The sequence below is a fragment of the Macrobrachium nipponense genome, chromosome 17 (genome assembly GCF_015104395.2).
Source record: "Macrobrachium nipponense isolate FS-2020 chromosome 17, ASM1510439v2, whole genome shotgun sequence".
NCBI lineage: Eukaryota > Metazoa > Arthropoda > Malacostraca > Decapoda > Palaemonidae > Macrobrachium > Macrobrachium nipponense.
In genome coordinates this window covers 57,768,482-57,785,135 of record NC_087210.1, presented here as the reverse complement: position 1 = coordinate 57,785,135, position 16,654 = coordinate 57,768,482, and the positions used below count along the sequence as shown (strand labels likewise).

The 16,654-nt window shown below is 38.4% G+C and overlaps 2 protein-coding genes across 5 annotated transcripts in view; both read left to right on the top strand.

The window, feature by feature from the left end:
- Nucleotides 1–16,654, top strand: part of LOC135196257 (tripartite motif-containing protein 3-like) — an 879,736-nt gene that overhangs the window by 477,521 nt on the left and 385,561 nt on the right. The window lies entirely within an intron of this gene.
- Nucleotides 7,257–7,715, top strand: LOC135195917 (uncharacterized). Its single transcript, XM_064222421.1, has one exon. The coding sequence runs from the start codon at nucleotides 7,257–7,259 to the stop codon at nucleotides 7,713–7,715; it is 459 nt and encodes a 152-aa protein (XP_064078491.1).

Below are 16,654 nucleotides of genomic sequence, written 5' to 3'. Positions count from 1 at the left end.
TTTACTCTCCTCACTTACCTTAGTCCATGGCGTGACAGGCGTAGAGCTGTACCAGGGCATCGGCTGAAGGACGTGGGTCGCTTGCAGGGGTTCACCAGAGGTTGGAAAAATCAGTGCTTTCATTAGTCAAGATTCGAGCAGGTGGACTCAAAGGCAGTCCTGATGCACAGGTTGTAGTTACTTGTTTCAGCCTCAAGACATTGGTTAATGCTGGGGTCACACAGTCACGTATCACGACGGCGTATGCCCACGTATGTGGATCGTGGGCATCATCGCGGTGAAATGACCTTAAACAGGTGGTAAACAGGACACGGGCTGACGGACGTAAAGCCAGCACCGTAAATTGCGCCGCAAATGTACGCGCAACGCAAGCAAGGTCGGACGCCTACCTGGAACTTAATCCGATAGTGTAACGTTCTATGTACGTCAACTTCACGTCGTTACCACGCCCACCGTTGTGGGGCTGTAGGGTACAAAATGGCCGGTCTGTAAACAGAGCACACTGTAAAGTGATGGAACATGTATGAGAGACTGTAAAAATATTGCATTCTGAAAATCCAGGTTGTAAATTCACTTTGGTAGAATTCTGCATGTACTGCAGAATATTGTATATTTTCAACAAATAAAAAAAAAATTAAGTCAAACATTATAATATACATACATACCAGTGGTAGTCCCAACATCTTCGGCTTCTGACGGACGATGTGGGGCTTGAGGAAGTGGAATATGTTCAATATCCACTTCTCCCGGTCCGTCAGTCGTCTGCTCGCCCCTTGGCCACTCCTCTTGGCGGTAAGGCGTCATGGAGTTTCCGTGTCGCTGTCATCACTCAGAATCTCATCCAACGCCGACTCCTGTAGGTGGAAGTTGACATTTTCCCCTTCCTGAATGTCTGCAGGAGTGGCTGTAGGAGTCTTCTCCGGGCCAAAAGAAGGTCCTGCAAGAAGATGTGACGTTGATGGTCCCTTCCTTGGTCGTTTTAGAAGGTTCGGCATCTTGAAGGGCGTTATGGAGAGTACTTGGAGGAGACTGCTGGTCTCGGGAAACGGAAACAACAGCTGACTTGAGGGCGCCGACCTGACCTTTTATACCATGCTACAACGTTGTCATGTCGTACAGGGTTGTAAATGTGCGAATCGGTTTCCCCGTAGGCTACAGCGCCATTAGGAGGCCCACGTGTTTCGCGGCGGAAAGAAAACAATGACGGCGAACAATGCAGGTGACCCTAGCACCTACCCTGCAATAGTCACAGTGGGTCCCACGTGCAATGCCCGGAGCTACGTCAGGTGACATTTGGCGTGACCATCCACGACTTGTTTTGAACATTTCAAAACTGGAACGGGCTACGGCGCCCTAGTGGGCAGAGCTTAGCGCCCGGACGACCCGTTATCGTACGTCTGCACTTTTACGTACGTTTTACGTTACATTTACGGTTTACTGACGTAAGCTGTTGCCAACTACCAATTTCCGCTCATGCGTGGGCGTCTGTACGTTGATACGTGAATGTGTGACCTTAGCATAAGGCTTGTTTTAAAAACAAGACTGAGTTCCTTGAGGGGGCGATTCGTCACGGATCTTTCATCTCTGCCGAAAGAAACACTGAAAGCCGGGAGAGAGGTGCGAACGTAGAAAGAACAATGATAAACACGTGGGTCGAAAGAGACGAGGGTCCTGCAGATGTGGCGAGGCAGAGTCGGGACGCGAGGGTCCGACGGCAATGGTGACGGGTTAGGTCAGGTAAAAAGGGGTGAAGTCAGGTAGAAGGTTGGAGTTAGCCAGGGAGACCTCCAGTGAGACGTGTGAATTTTTGGGACTTGTCAGGAAACTCTCGATTTAGTGGCTTTTACTAGATTAGTTTGGGCACCATACTACAATGGAAAAGGTGCCACAGGTCCCTCAAGTGTGGGTGACCCTTCTCGGGATTTGACATCGTTCAGTATATAATCCTGATGGGGTGATGACAATTCATAAATCATCTGGGAAATATCGAGGGGAGAAGTCCATTAAGGTGTTTTCTATCTTCGTTTGGTGCAAGAATATGAAAGAAGAAATCTGCTAAGGCAAAATACTCTCAAGGGGCCCTTAAGCCAATCACAACACGGAAAGGAAACTCTTGTCTTCTAGCTTTTCCTCTTCACAGAATTATTCGCTTAAAATTTTCCGTTAAGCTGAAAAAACAAAAGAAAAGAGGATCCAAAGTGAATCCTCACAATAGTATATGTATTTATATATACACGTGTGTATATATATATATATATATATATATATATATATATATATATATATATATATATATATATATATATATATATATATATAGTATATATATATGATCTGTTTGGTTTGTATTTCATCTGATTTTATTAGTTTACGTTATCTTAGTAAAATCGAGAAAACGGTAAAGCGAAATCCAGATCATATACTAGTATTAAAAAAATAGATTGTAGTATAGAATTGCAGTTATGATAGACGGGATGATCCCAATGGCTGTATTTTCATAGTGTTAGTCCTTTTTTAATTTGTCATACATACAAGAAGAATCTTATATTGGTTACACGGATGAACATATTTCTTTGGCATAATGTGTAATTTCATTTAATGTAACAGTGTGGCGTAATCGACAGGAAGATTGAATAGGACAGCATAGCAAGTTTACAGGAAGGAAGTTCTCCAGTACTATTTAGGAAGACGTGACTCAGTCTCTTTGAAGAAGTAATGTAGAAAGATCCGTTATTATGTATTACTCACTAAAAGTGTGTGTGGTCCCACCGTCAGTCTTTTTATTATTAGGGATTATTCATAAAAAGAATTAATTATCAGAAAATTTACTTATGAATTAATTTTAGGTTTGGAATTGTCTTGGAGGAATGTTCAGTGCATAGAAAGAAAGGAGTAGATTACTGAAATTTTTTTTAATAGTATTTTAATCTTTGAACTTTTTGCCTTCAAGAAACAAACAGAAAAACTATTCCTTCGAAATAACTGTTCATGTGTTTTCTTCGTTTGTATAATCTTCCTGATTTTTAAAGGCTGGTATGTCTATCCATGTTGGGTTTAGGTTTAACTTCTTTTTATATCCCCTTTGGGGTGCTTCTCTTTTCCTATTTGTAAAGACTGAATAAGAACACGTCATGGCAACCTTCACATAATGAAGTTAAGAATGACCGTGCAGAAACTGACAATGACAAAATATTCTGCGCATTATATAGAACGGAAATGCTTTGTTTCCACTTTTTATTCATCTTTCTTCTATGCTGTATTCATATAGGAAAGTATTTTTTTAACTTTTAGGAAAACATATATTGAGTCTGCTGTTTGTTATTGTGTTTATACATGCTCACACACATATATATGTGTATATTATACTTTATATGCGTACATGTGTGTATGTATTATATGTTTCACAAAATTAAAGTTCCTCGCTGGACGAGTGGTTTTCGCGCTCGGCTGCCAATCCGGTGGTCCGAAGTTCGAATCCCGGCTCGGCTAACGTGGAATCAGAGGAATTTATTTCTGGTGATAGCAATTAATTTCTCGATATAGTGTGCTTCGGATCCCACAATAAACTGTAGGTCCCGTTGCTAGGTGACCAATTGGTTCCTAGCCACGTAAAAAAAAAAATCTAATCCTTCGGGCCAGCCCTAGGAGAGCTGTTAATCAGCTCAGTGGTCTGGTAAAACTAAGATATACTTAACTCACAAAATTAATATTTCCCTTAACGGCGTGGCTTAAGAGAAAAAATAGTAATTTCCTCATTATATTTTAACAGTAATTTCCTCATTATATTTTAACAACTGGATATTGGATGAGCCCATTTATAGAAAACTTCCAAACCGCAATCCACTTTATGCACATATACGGAAAATTCAACCTTCAAAATTATTTACTCATTTCATCATGCTGCGCTGCATGAACAGACGGTCGTAAAACACTGATCTAGCCTTTCGTACACTTAACCTTTTTACCACTTATCATTATTTCCACATTTTTAACCTTGTACCTGGTTTCTCTTATGCCATTTGCATTATGCAAGCAATTGTTAATCTCATGAGACGCTGCCTTTTTTCCTCATACATTCACACTTTGACTTCCCTGGTGACTTCGGGTGTCTTTTCAATGTTTTGCCCACTTCCGGCTACCTTCCTTGCTCCACCTATTGTGGGTCTAGCCTCTCCTCTCTTCCTTTAATATTTACTTGCAAATACTGATGCTAGTCAGTAGGTTCCATTCATCTCCCATCAATATTAGCATCCATTGCTCCAACCTCCTTGATTCTATTGAATTTTATAACGTTAGCGCTGTTTATGTGTATTCCAACTTTCTCGTCTCGCATACTCTTTCAAACTCTTTCAGTAATTTATGCCAGTTTTTTTTTCATTATCTCAGTCTGTATTGTATCATATGTGAAACTTAAATCTATTAAAAAAAAAAAAACCGTCAGTCCACGTTCCGTTCATAACCCATTTTTTTATCCCTCAACTTTGTATTTATATTTAATTTCATTTCTCTGACCTAATGCATCACTCAGTAAATAAAATGATCACACCTTCTAGGAGGTGAAAACCTCACTTGTCTCAAACCAACTTTCACATCAGTACGATCGCTCTCAACAACTTATCTTCCACACCATACCATGCATGCTACCTACGTAGAGCTTTACTTTCAAACTTCTCTCGTGATTATTTGCTTCTCCATCAATTCTGTCATGCTTGTTTTAGTTCCATGCATGCTACCTACGTAGAGATTTACTTTCAAACTTTTCTCGTGATTATTAACAATATTTGATCCACTTTCACTCTTCCTTTTCCTAAACCTACAGCGTTCTTCCTCGCTTAATCATTCTGTCATTTGTCTTACCCTCTCAATAAAGATCCTGTCATACACAATTTCTGATACAGTAAGAAATGTTATTCTCATATAATTCCAATAGTCTCAACTGTCAGCTTTGTGTTTGTATATACACGAACAGTTATGTCTTTAACCCACTCCAGAGAAGTTCCTTCATCCAGACACACCTTACAAACTCTAGTTAGCCACACTTTACACTTTTATCATCGTGCTGCAGACTTACTGCTAATCCCATCAACTTTTGACGTTATTCCATTCTTCAGCCCATTGCTTAACCTCCTTATACCCACAACAGTCACTTGCACAAGCTCACAGGTAACTAGCTTTTACCACTCCTGCTTTCAACTCTGGCTCCCCCCTCCCCTTATGCCTTCTGCAATAAATATATCTTGAAAATACCAATTCCTTCAGTTTATTACTTCAATATTTCAAACAGCGATTTTTTATTTGACGCTATATTCGTGATTTATTCGCCAAGAGTATGCTATAGAACAATAATGAAAAAGTTTGAAAATAAATATTAAAGGGTGTACTTGACGAACGTGGATCTAGCCTCTACTTGTATTTACTTTCCTTTAGAACAAATTGTTTTCCTTAGAAAGATTTGGTTCACTTCTCTGTTTTTATTACTTTCTGTCATTTGCTCTCCCATTTTCTGCTTAACTACTCTCCGTCATTTTGAATAGTTGTACCAGATTTTCCTTCTGATATACAATAGCACCTAAAATAATCTGTAGTTTTCTGATTTCCTCATCCTACCCCCTACAGTTTTTATTCCTCCTTTCTACCCTCATTCCCAGAAGCATCCAGAAACATTTCACGCTCTCTTTATCTAATCTTTCCACTTCCGTGTCTTTAAACCTTCCGGTTAACACTATTAGTGCCACCTTTCCATTAGCTCTGCATTCTCCATCATCCCCAGAAGTAATCCCTACATTTTCTTCCCATTCATGCACACACAGAGTCCTTTCCCTTTGGTTTCACTAAGAGTGAAAACATCAATCTTTCTCTCCTTAAATTGTAATTATCACAGCATCATCATTTGATGTACATATATTTATGTATATATATATATATAGGCCCACTGCCAATAACTGCTGCCTTGCAGTCTTTAGTAAAGGGCTAGGGTCACTGCTAATAACTGTGGAAATTGCTGCCTTGCAGGTGGACTTTTTAGTCAAAGGCTAGGCCCACTTCCAATTACTGTGGTTGGCGACAGCAAGGGTATGCGGTCGTAAAAACCCCTTTGCTAAACAATAAATTATGCCTGATGGTTTAAGGAATTTGAGTACGGCTAGGCATCCCCTGTAAGCAATGCGCGTCAGAATCTCCTACTGGCGTGATAAATGGGCGAGGGGTACCACATGGTTCACGACTGTGGCCAAAGAAGTTAGTGAAAGAGTGGAAGATAAGGGCAGGTACTTGGAACGTAGGGCTAAACAGACGATCAATATTACTGACAGTATGTGGGTGGGGCTTAAATTAATGATGGTTTGTTCACTGGACTGTCAGTATTGTCATTCTGATCAGCAAGGGAAACTACTCCTTTGGTAATTTATTTCAGCTCTCCAAGGATTACCAGAGTTATGGGATGTTCGAAGCTAAAAATTATATGAAGAAGAACAAGAAAATAGTTGCATATGAGAAGTTAATGGAGATATATAAATCAATCAAAGCTGACGCAATTGTAGAGGATGTGGCTTTCATTTGCAGAGATGCTCTCCCTCATAACAGTGTCTTTTTTAGTTATGTATGGCCTTACCATCTCCAAAAGTTTATTGTAGGTCTTTTCATCCATCCGGAAATAACTTTTAAAATCATTCATATCGGTCGTTTTCATTTCATTCAAAAAGTTTAAATGCGTAAAAATGTTACGCTTACCAATCCAGTCTTTGACCCACTTTCTACGTTTGCGTCTTTTCTTTAGCCAAAGAGCCATAGTAACTGCTTGTTTCTCATGTCACTTGAAAGCCAAGAGCACAACCATTCGACGCGGGTACACTGAATTACTGACGGCTCAATCAGTATTCAATAATGAACGTGTGTTCGGTATACTGACAGTAGTTCACACCAATAGAATATTGTCACTATTTTTACTGACAGTTATAATGGTCGTCTGTAACGCCCTTAACAGGAAAACTGAGGGAGATGTTAGATGTGATGGCGAGGAGGAGGATAGATTTCTTGTGTGTGCAGGAGACTAGGTGGAAAGGGAGTGGAACTAGAGAGATAGGAAATGGGTATAAGCTATATTACAACGGGTCACGAGAGGGAAGAAATGGAGTTGGAATTATAGTAACAAATGGAAGGAAAAAGTAGTAGAAGTAAAAAGAGTAAAGGATAGGCTTTTAAAGATTCCAATAATAGGGGACAAGGTAGTAAATATAGTATCAGCATACACTCCTCAGATGGGGTGCCAAGAGCAAGAGAAAGAATTATTTAGACAAGAGTTTGAAGCTGCCATGAGAACAGTGAAAGAGGAACTAATAATAGGAGCTGATATGAATGGCAGGGTGGGAAAGAGAAGAGATGGGTATGAGGAGGTACAAGGAAGCCATGGGTTTGAAATTAGAAATGAAGATGGGGATTATTTATTGGAGATGGCTCAGAGTTTTGAATTGGTCTGTATGAACACATGGTTTCAAAAGTTAGATAAGTTCTTGATAAGTTATGAAAGTGGAGGAGTGCAGAGCCAAATATATTACATCCTAGTTAGAGGAGCCAACAAAAGCAATGTGACCAGCTGCAAAGTGATGTTGGGAGAAGTTTGTGTTAAACAGCTTAGGTTGGTGGTGATGGACTTTAAAATGAGAGGTAGGAAACCCAAGATGAGAAAGAGAAGATCTAGAATGATGATGGGACCTTAAAGGAAAAAAAGGGGTTGCAATTTAGGAGGACTGTGACAGAGAGTTGTCTGGAAAGGGGCAACATAGAAATTGGACAGGGTAACAGAGTGGAAAATATCTGGGCAGACATGAGAGAAATGTGTGGGGGAAGCAGAGGAACTGGTGGGAAGAACCAGCGTCTATATGGAGTGTCGAGAGGAGAAAAGTGGTGGTGGAATGGAGAGGTGCAAGAATTAATTAAAAGAAAATCAATAGCATTTAAGGACTGGAAAGTAAGGCATGCACAGGGGGCAGAGGAAAGGTACAGAGAAGAGGAAAGAGAGGCGAGAGGGAGGGTAGGCTATTGGAAGGGCGGCAGAACAGTTGAATGAAAGACTAGGAACAAGAAAAGGAGAAAAGGATATCTATAAGATTTCAAACTTAAGGAAAAGGCAGAGACAGGATGTGGGTGGGTAAATTTAGTGTCATCAAGGATAGTGATGGAAATATATTGTATAGGGATGAAGACATTAAGAAGAGATGGCGGATAGTAATGGAAATATATTGTCTAGGGATGAAGACATTAAGAAGAGATGGCGAGAGTATTTTGAACAACTGTTAAATACTGAAAATGACAGAGAGGGGATGGGGGAAGCACAGAGGGTGGAGGGACCAGTGATGGAGATGCAGGATATAGAAGTGATGGGAGCATTAAGGAAAATGAAGAATGGTAAATCACCAGGTCCATCGGAGTTCTAAATTGAAATTATAAAATTACTAGGTACAGAGGGGGAGAAATGGATGCTGGATTTATTAAAAGCAATATGTGAAGAGGAAGAAATGCCAAGGAACTGGGAGGAGAGTCTAATGGTATATATATATGAGCAGAAGTGAGATGTCATGGATTGTGGTAATTACGGGGAATTAAACTAAGAGAGCATGGATTGAAAGTTTTAGAGAGATACTAGATGAGAGATTAAGAGAGATTGTAAAGATCGGGAAACAGCAGTATGGATTCATGAGAGGAAGAGGGACGGTGGATGCCATCTTCAGAGTAAGACAGCTAGAGGGAAACCAGGATCTCTATTGTGCATTTCTAAACCTAGAGAAAGCATACAATAGAATCCAAAAAGAAGTGATGTTTTGGTGTTTAAGGGAAAGGAAAGTCCCAGAAAAAATGGTTAGGCTGGTCGAGATGATATATAAAAGAACGAGCACAAAAGTGATAACAGCAGTTGTGGAAATAGAAAGCTTTGAAGTTAGTGTTGGATTACACCAGGGGTCAGCATTAAGCCCATTTTTGTTTGTGCTGGTCATGGATGTATTGAGTGAAGAGATCAGGAATGAAGAGCTGTGGGAGTTGTTGTATGCCGATGATCTGGAGATTACTGCTGAAAATGACGAGACCTACAGAGAAGGGTTGGAGAGTGGCAGGAGTCTTTAGAGAGAGGTGGCTTAAAGGTGAATGTGGATAAAACAGAGGTTTTGCTGAGCAGTAGGGCATACGGCAGTTAAAGACAGAATAGTAATACAAGAAAGAAGAGGCTCGATTATAAAACAGGCAGAAAAGTTTAAATATTGAGGATCTACTTTAAGCCAAGAGGGAGGATGTGAGGCTGAAGTTGACAGTAGGATAAAAGCTGCATGGGTGAAGTGAAGAGAGGTAGCTGGAGTGGTATGTGATAAAGCTTGAGAAAACAGAGATGAGAATGCTGAGGTGGATTATGGGAATATCGCTGCTTGAGAGATTGGAAAATGATGAAATAAGAAGAGGGACAGGCTTAGTAAAGATTACAGAGGTGATAAGAGAGTCACGATTAAGATGGTATGGGCATGTATTGAGGATGGATGACAAGGAGAGAGTGAAGAGGGCTTGGGAGGAACATGTTAGAGGAACATCGAGAGGGAGACAGAGAATTAGATGGTGAGATAAAGTGAAGGACGATATAGAGAGAAGAGGTTTGGTAGAGGATGATGCCTTTCATAGAAGGCAGTGGAGAAGGCGCATCAGGCAACCGACCCTTTAATGTAGGGATAACGGTGGGAAAGGAAAAGAAAAAGATATATATATATATATATATATATATATATATATATATATAAATAAATAAATAAAGATATGCATATGTGTGTTTGTGGATGATGATTTGTCATTTTGTGGGATGTAGTTTAGATATTTCGCATGCATGAACACTGAACACCACATCATTTCAGCAGTCAACTTTGATACACTCCTGAGCGCTAAAAGACCGCTCGGTTTTAGGCAAATTCTTATATGGTAAATGAATTGGAATATCCTTGTTATGGAGGTCGTGGTAACTATCGAGGAATGTGAGGGTATGTTTTCTAATGCGGATAATAACCCTGAATTGTACCCAAACACTGATTTTGCGTGCGTGTGGCGGCGAGAGAATTCTTTTTGTTTTTAAACATCGCATAACAAGGGAAATGGCTCGTTGAGCACGAACTTTGCACACAAAGGTACCACAAGGGAATACAAAGAGACAAAAGGCCTTGCCTCCTGCCAGATGTCATTGTTAAAGCACGTATGGAGCAGGCCCAACCATTGCCACCTGCTTCCCCATCTTATGGGGAGGGGGGAGGGGGTGGGGGAAAGGGGAGGTAGATTATTGTGGGGTGGGGAGAATTGTTTGCTGAAAGGAGAGGGGTCGGGGGTTGCGAATATCTGAAGTGAATGCACTCAACTGCATAAGGAGCACAAAGAGGGCTGGGAGAGCAAAACTGCTGGAAAGGATTGAAGTATTCCTATTATGCTGTTCGATTATAATTTGATTTAAAAAAATACGTTTTTGTGTAAGGCGAAGTAGTTAGTATTTCTGGAGTATCTTGGGAATTGTAATTAATGTGCAAAGTTTGTTTGTTTGGAATAGTGCCAATGATCTCTCAACTTCCCGATTTTTTCGCCATGTCAGAGGAGCTAGTGCTGCAGTAGAACGTCACCCCAACCCTGTCCGTGAGTTCGAGTCTCCTCACTGGAAGTAAGGGTTTCTTCATTTGTTAATTACTTGGATTTCTAGGTTATGAAGTGAGAGGCATACCCATAAAGTGTGAAGAAAATGAGAAATTAAATGGGCATTATGGATACTGCAAATACTTATATATATCTGGTAAAGTGACCAGTATACTTTCTATTCTATATAAGTGTGTGTGTATGATATATATAGTGTATATATATATATATATATATATAGATAGAGAGAGAGAGAGAGAGAGAGAGAGAGAGAGAGAGAGAGAGAGCGCATATGATATTCCAGGTTATAAAATAACCCTCTTGTAAAGCATAATCAGCCATAAAATTAAAAGACAACTTATAATTTAATTTATATGCATTGGACACCATAAGCGCGTTTACTGTCTCCTCACCAAACGCACCCTCCTTCCAACACATACTTATCTGCGGTCTTTGAATAAACACATACGCCTCTGTAGTATTTCCGTTATGCGAGTTCAAAGAGTGAGAGGTTGGTAGTCATTCATGCTGCGAGGACTGTGACCCTTCTTGTCATAAGAGGCCATATACGAGATTTTATAAAGGGGCGCGCTTTGTTCCGGTTTCTCCGTAGCTTGCTTCCATTCATAGACGAGAGAGAGAGATGGCTATAGGATGCAATTTTTCCTTGCTTTTGTTAAATATCGTGAGGGTACTGACAATATGTTATAACTAAAAGTTTCCGTTTTTTTTTTCTTGTCTGTTATTTGTTATTTTGAAAAATAGGAAAATTCCAGTAAATATTTCCTTTACAAACTTTTTTCAAATTTCCTTACTGGTGAAGGCAACAGAGAGATTTTCGAAACTTCAGGTAGTATTTAAAGAAATGTTACAGATTGTAGCGTTGATGTTCTTACTCTTGCATAGAGACAAATATCTAAGGAGAGAAGCATTGCTGACCTTGGAGACACACATACGCACGCACACATAAACTCACACATCTATAAGTTATGAGAAAATATATATATATATATATATATATATATATATATATATATATATATATATGTGTGTGTGTGTGTGTGTGTGTGTGTGTGTGTGTGCTAGGGGTATTTGTGATCCAGTGGTCAAGTTGCTTGCCTCTCTTGTGAAAGATCCTAGATTCGATGCCATAGTGAATCAACCTTCTATTAAAAACCCATTGTTTCTGTTGACCAGATTTGTATACTTATGTACCTAGTAGTTTGTAGTGGACAGCAATCAGAGTGGAAGAGGTTAAGACGCTAGCTCTCTCCTTTCATATACATATATAATATATATATATATGTGTCGTGTGTGTGTGTGATAAGTATTTATATATATATATATATATATATATATATATATATATATATATATATATGTGTGTGTGTGTGTGTGTGTGTGTCTATCTGTCTGTCTGTTTGTGTGTTCACAAAAATTAAGCACAAATGTCACTTAGTATCCAGTTCACTGTACCACAGGAATAATTTATTTTCAAGGGGAATAAGAATTAATAGTCATAATAATAATTGGTGTAAGTTGTCCAAAGGTATACTGAATTGGACATTACACCACAAATATCGCTTTGCATGTGATAAAAATTAACACACACACACACACACACACACACACATATATATATATATATATATATATATATATATATATATATATATATATATATATATATATACCTCTCGTGATGATACTCTGGTTATTGTACATCCAAATATTTGAAATCTGTGCAATTCTCTCTCTCTCTCTCTCTCTCTCTCTCTCTCTCTCTCTCTCTCTCTCTCTCAATGCGGTTTCCCCATTTTATCTTATGAGAATAGACGTCTGGCAGGAAGCAGATATTACACCAATATGAGGTGTGTGTGCTTCCTTTCCTGGGAAAGTGTCTGGCCTCATTCGTGTATTGTTGCCTCTTTTTTTTTTTTCTTGATTTTGGTATTATTTCTTTTTTCTTGATTGTCTTTAAAAAGCTTATCAATTTTAAATATTTTCTTTTGTTTACTGTATTTTTTATGTATGTTGATGAATTATCCCCCTTGGTATTTTAAATATAACTTGATGTCTACGTACCCTAATTTGAACTCTACTATTTGTCTGTCTATCTGTCAATATAGCTCCGGATCTCGGTCCTTAATAGCGCTGCTCTCGTTCCTCCTTGGTGTAATAACGCCGCGCGCATCTCTAGGTGCGGTGCCTAACCGCACTGCAGCATCACGAGCAACATTCCTTGAAGATCTTTCCTCCTCTTTCTCCTTCCCCTCCCCCTTCACTCCCCCATCCTCCTGCTCCTCTCCATCCCTCTCTTCCTCCTTCTCCTACAATTTTCCAGGTTTCCAGGTCGTTATTTTTATAACGTTATTGTTGGTTTTTAGAGATTTTTGGGGTGGTTTGCTCTCGAACGCACTCCCAATGGCCACGTAGAGATTGTTAGTTGGAGTTGTACGATCTGCCTGCAGGTTTTTACCGTCTTAAGTTCCAGTATAGCGAACGAATGATTTTTTTAAAATAACTGATTAGCTGTTTTTTGCTTATTTTTATTCGCATATGCTGGAAACAATTGAAGTTCAGGTTGTTGATAACTGTAAAGTGAAGTCCAATATGTAGGCTGGATTAAAGGTGAACTTTTTATCCAGTATTCATAATATTACCAAAGCTATCTTTATTTTACGTAAAAACATCATTGTATAGTAACTTATTAATTGAACATTTGTTTGCTTTATCGTGAAACTAATTGAACATTTGTTTGCTTTATCGTGAAACTAATTGAACATTTATTTGCTTTGTCATGAAATCAATTGAACATTTGTTTGCTTTGTCATGAAATTAACTGAACATTTGTTTTGAACATTTGTTTATTGACAAGAAAGCTGTTGCGTGCGCGCACAAACCTGACACGCACACTCACGCGCACACTCACAATATGTGGATTTGAGACTCATGTACTTTGGAAGACATCTTGTTGCCATTCAAAAATTACTCGAAAATGTCTGTTATTGATGTTTTTATCCTTTCCATTTGCTCTTCAGACTTACCAATTGTATCTTGAGATCATAAAAGTTGATCTGCAGTCTGACTGTACTCTTGGGTATTTGAAGTCTTTTGCAGCCGACTGTAAGACTCTAGGTTTTGCGTCTTGTGTGCTGTACTATGCTGTTAGCAACGTTTTGATCTTTTGTATTGGAGTATTTGCCTCTGAATGAAGTAATGTATTCATACGAGTATGTTTCTCTGTCAAACATTCATACGACAGTAAGTAGTGGTTCAGCTTGGCTTTCTCTTTTGCACATTGTAAGGTGTCCCCTCTCTCTTTTTTTATATTTTTTTATTTTATATATTTATTTTTCTACAGCTCCTCTTACGTGGGCCACCGCCTTTAAATATGTTGTAATTACTTACAGTGCTTTCCATCAACATCACGAAAACTTAGCGAGAATTTCTATTGAAGCGTATTCGTTGTAAATTGTATTGTAAAAATTTACCTTCTTTTGCAGAACAGCAGATTTATGCAACTATCAGTAAGTTTCATTATCTGTCCTATTCATGTAGGGGAAATGTTGACATAATTTGTTTTACATAGGGTGAAAAGCCATTAAGGGAGAAAAGAAGAATTGTGGACTTGCACATAATCTTCTTGCTATTTTTACTAGAATTAAATATCTTAATTTTGATGCCAGTACTCAGTGTTTAGGGGTATTTCCAGTAATTAAAACTGAAGTTTTTCCATTTTTAGAATTCATGTTCTCTCTGTATTGAGACCATGTTCCATGACATTTTCTATGCCAGGATATCAGTGGTGATAAAAGGAACAATTCGTTTTGTACTCGTTCAAAAATCTTCCCTGTCGATTAGCGTCCTTTATTTCTTGTTTTAAAACACGGATTTCTTTTTACCATTAAATCAGAACAGCCACTTGCCTGTTCAATTAAGAGCGTGAAACATGTAAAGAATTGCAGAGAAAAAGCAAATGAAATATGTCTGTGTTGATGTTCTCTATACTTGTTTTGGAGGCCAGTTAAGGGTCATTTTCTCATTTTTAGGTTGAGGAGGTAATTGGTGTTCGAAAGTAATGCTTTATGGTGTCTTGTAAGTGCTTACTGGCACCTGAATTATGTGAGCTACACAAAGAACTTATCACTTATTGGTATTTTTATCTTTTTAGACATCGCTTCTTAACAAAACGTATTTTTGCTTACTCAGGGAGTAAGCCTACAGACTACTTTGTTGTTATAGTTGTTGTTGTTGTTTTGGGGGGTAAGAAAGCCCTATGGAAGAGCCTAAAAAGGTCTGGAAAAGTTGATTCGCGTTGAGTTAAAGATATACGAATTTTGGGATAGGATATTTATGCTTTATTTATTAGGATGAAAATGTAAAGAGTAAATAATGTGCATGCTAAATGGTAAAGAACATTATTTCTAATAAAATATAACGTATTTATTTTAATTTTCTTTGGTAAAACAAGACTCAATTTGACCATAGATGTTAATGTTTTTATTTATTTGGTGTACTGAATTTAGGCTGTGTTTCCACTTATAACTGAGAATATATGAACGTGTTTAATTTGTGTCATTTTTATTTGATCCTTGTTGTTAATGTAAGTAGTACTAAGTATGAGTATTGATTACGAAGACCACTTCATGTTAAGTTAGGAATATAATGTTTACAACTTATGCATAAGGGGAAGATCTGCACGCGTCCCGGGTAAGCTGGAGGTCGCATCACGCCTTGTTATACACAGTTTTCTATATAACAGCGAAAGTCTACTCTTGATAAACTCAATGTTCAAATTTGCTGTAGTCCATTGACATCTGTATGAGTACGTTGAATGAAGGTATTCATTATTGACGGTATAGTTTTATTGTGAAACAAAGAAGTTGATTATATAATTTTGCCTCTTTTATTGCTTTCGCACTGTTGTAAAACTTTTATGTCAAAGTCGTCATATGCATCTAGAAATTGAATGTAGATTGCTTTTGTCAAGTGAGTTTTTTTATGTTTATATGATATCTTATTTTATAGAACTTATCTTTTAGATTTCTGTACCTTACAGTCGACAAACCCCCGCCCCCTTCTCTCTCTCTCTCTCTCTCTCTCTCTCTCTCTCTCTCTCTCTCTCTCTCTCTCTCTCTCTCTCTCTCTCTGTCAGATGTAGTTATGGTATGGTGCATCGCCGGTGAGAGTGCATTATCCTACAAGTCGTGCGTGAATCCGTTCACTCATTTGCTTTTGTACAATTGCTTCTCTGAAATTTCCAGTCGGATTGCAAAGGATTGTGTTCATCATCCTCCTTTGAATGTCTTTTTTTAGATTAAAAATGGAGATTTAAGACCTGTTTGAGGGGCAGTTCAGTTTCGATCACCAGATTTAATGCTGATCTGAACGAATGATATATGTTTCCGATGGGGAAAAGTGGGAAGTGCACGGCTGTCTTAAAGAGAGATTTATGAGGTATGACTGAATAAAAGTATATTTTCAAACTCATTCTTATGACAAGGAATCAGACCTGGAAACACATTGTTTTCCTTTTACACTTTATAGATGAATTTATGTCACTTATACATTCATGACTGTTTTATATTCGCAAATATTAAGCCATAAATATCTTTTATGTCGAATTCACTATATATTGATTAGGGTTTCCGCGCTGGCCAGAATTCGAAAACTGGCTTGGTTAAAATGAATAATAATTTTCACCTTCGGCTATCAAAGATACACACGTATATATATATACATACATACATACATACATAAATATATATATATATATTATATATATATATATATATATATATACGTACGTTAGAATTCGACTGTTTCCCCCAATAGGGATGAGTAAGGAGGAGTAAAGACTAACATACACAGACACGTTCATCTTTCAGCGGCACAATATACAAAATGCCTCCACAGCATCAGCTGCCACTTACATACCCACAAATCATTTTACGTGCGAGGGGCCCCATGTAGTCGCTATTAGGGTTGTCCCTCAGTTCCTTGCAAC

Coding starts and splice junctions, on each gene's coding strand:
- LOC135195917 (XM_064222421.1), top strand. CDS start 7,257: ATGGGGTGCCAAGAGCAAGAGAAAGAATTATTTAGACAAGAGTTTGAA.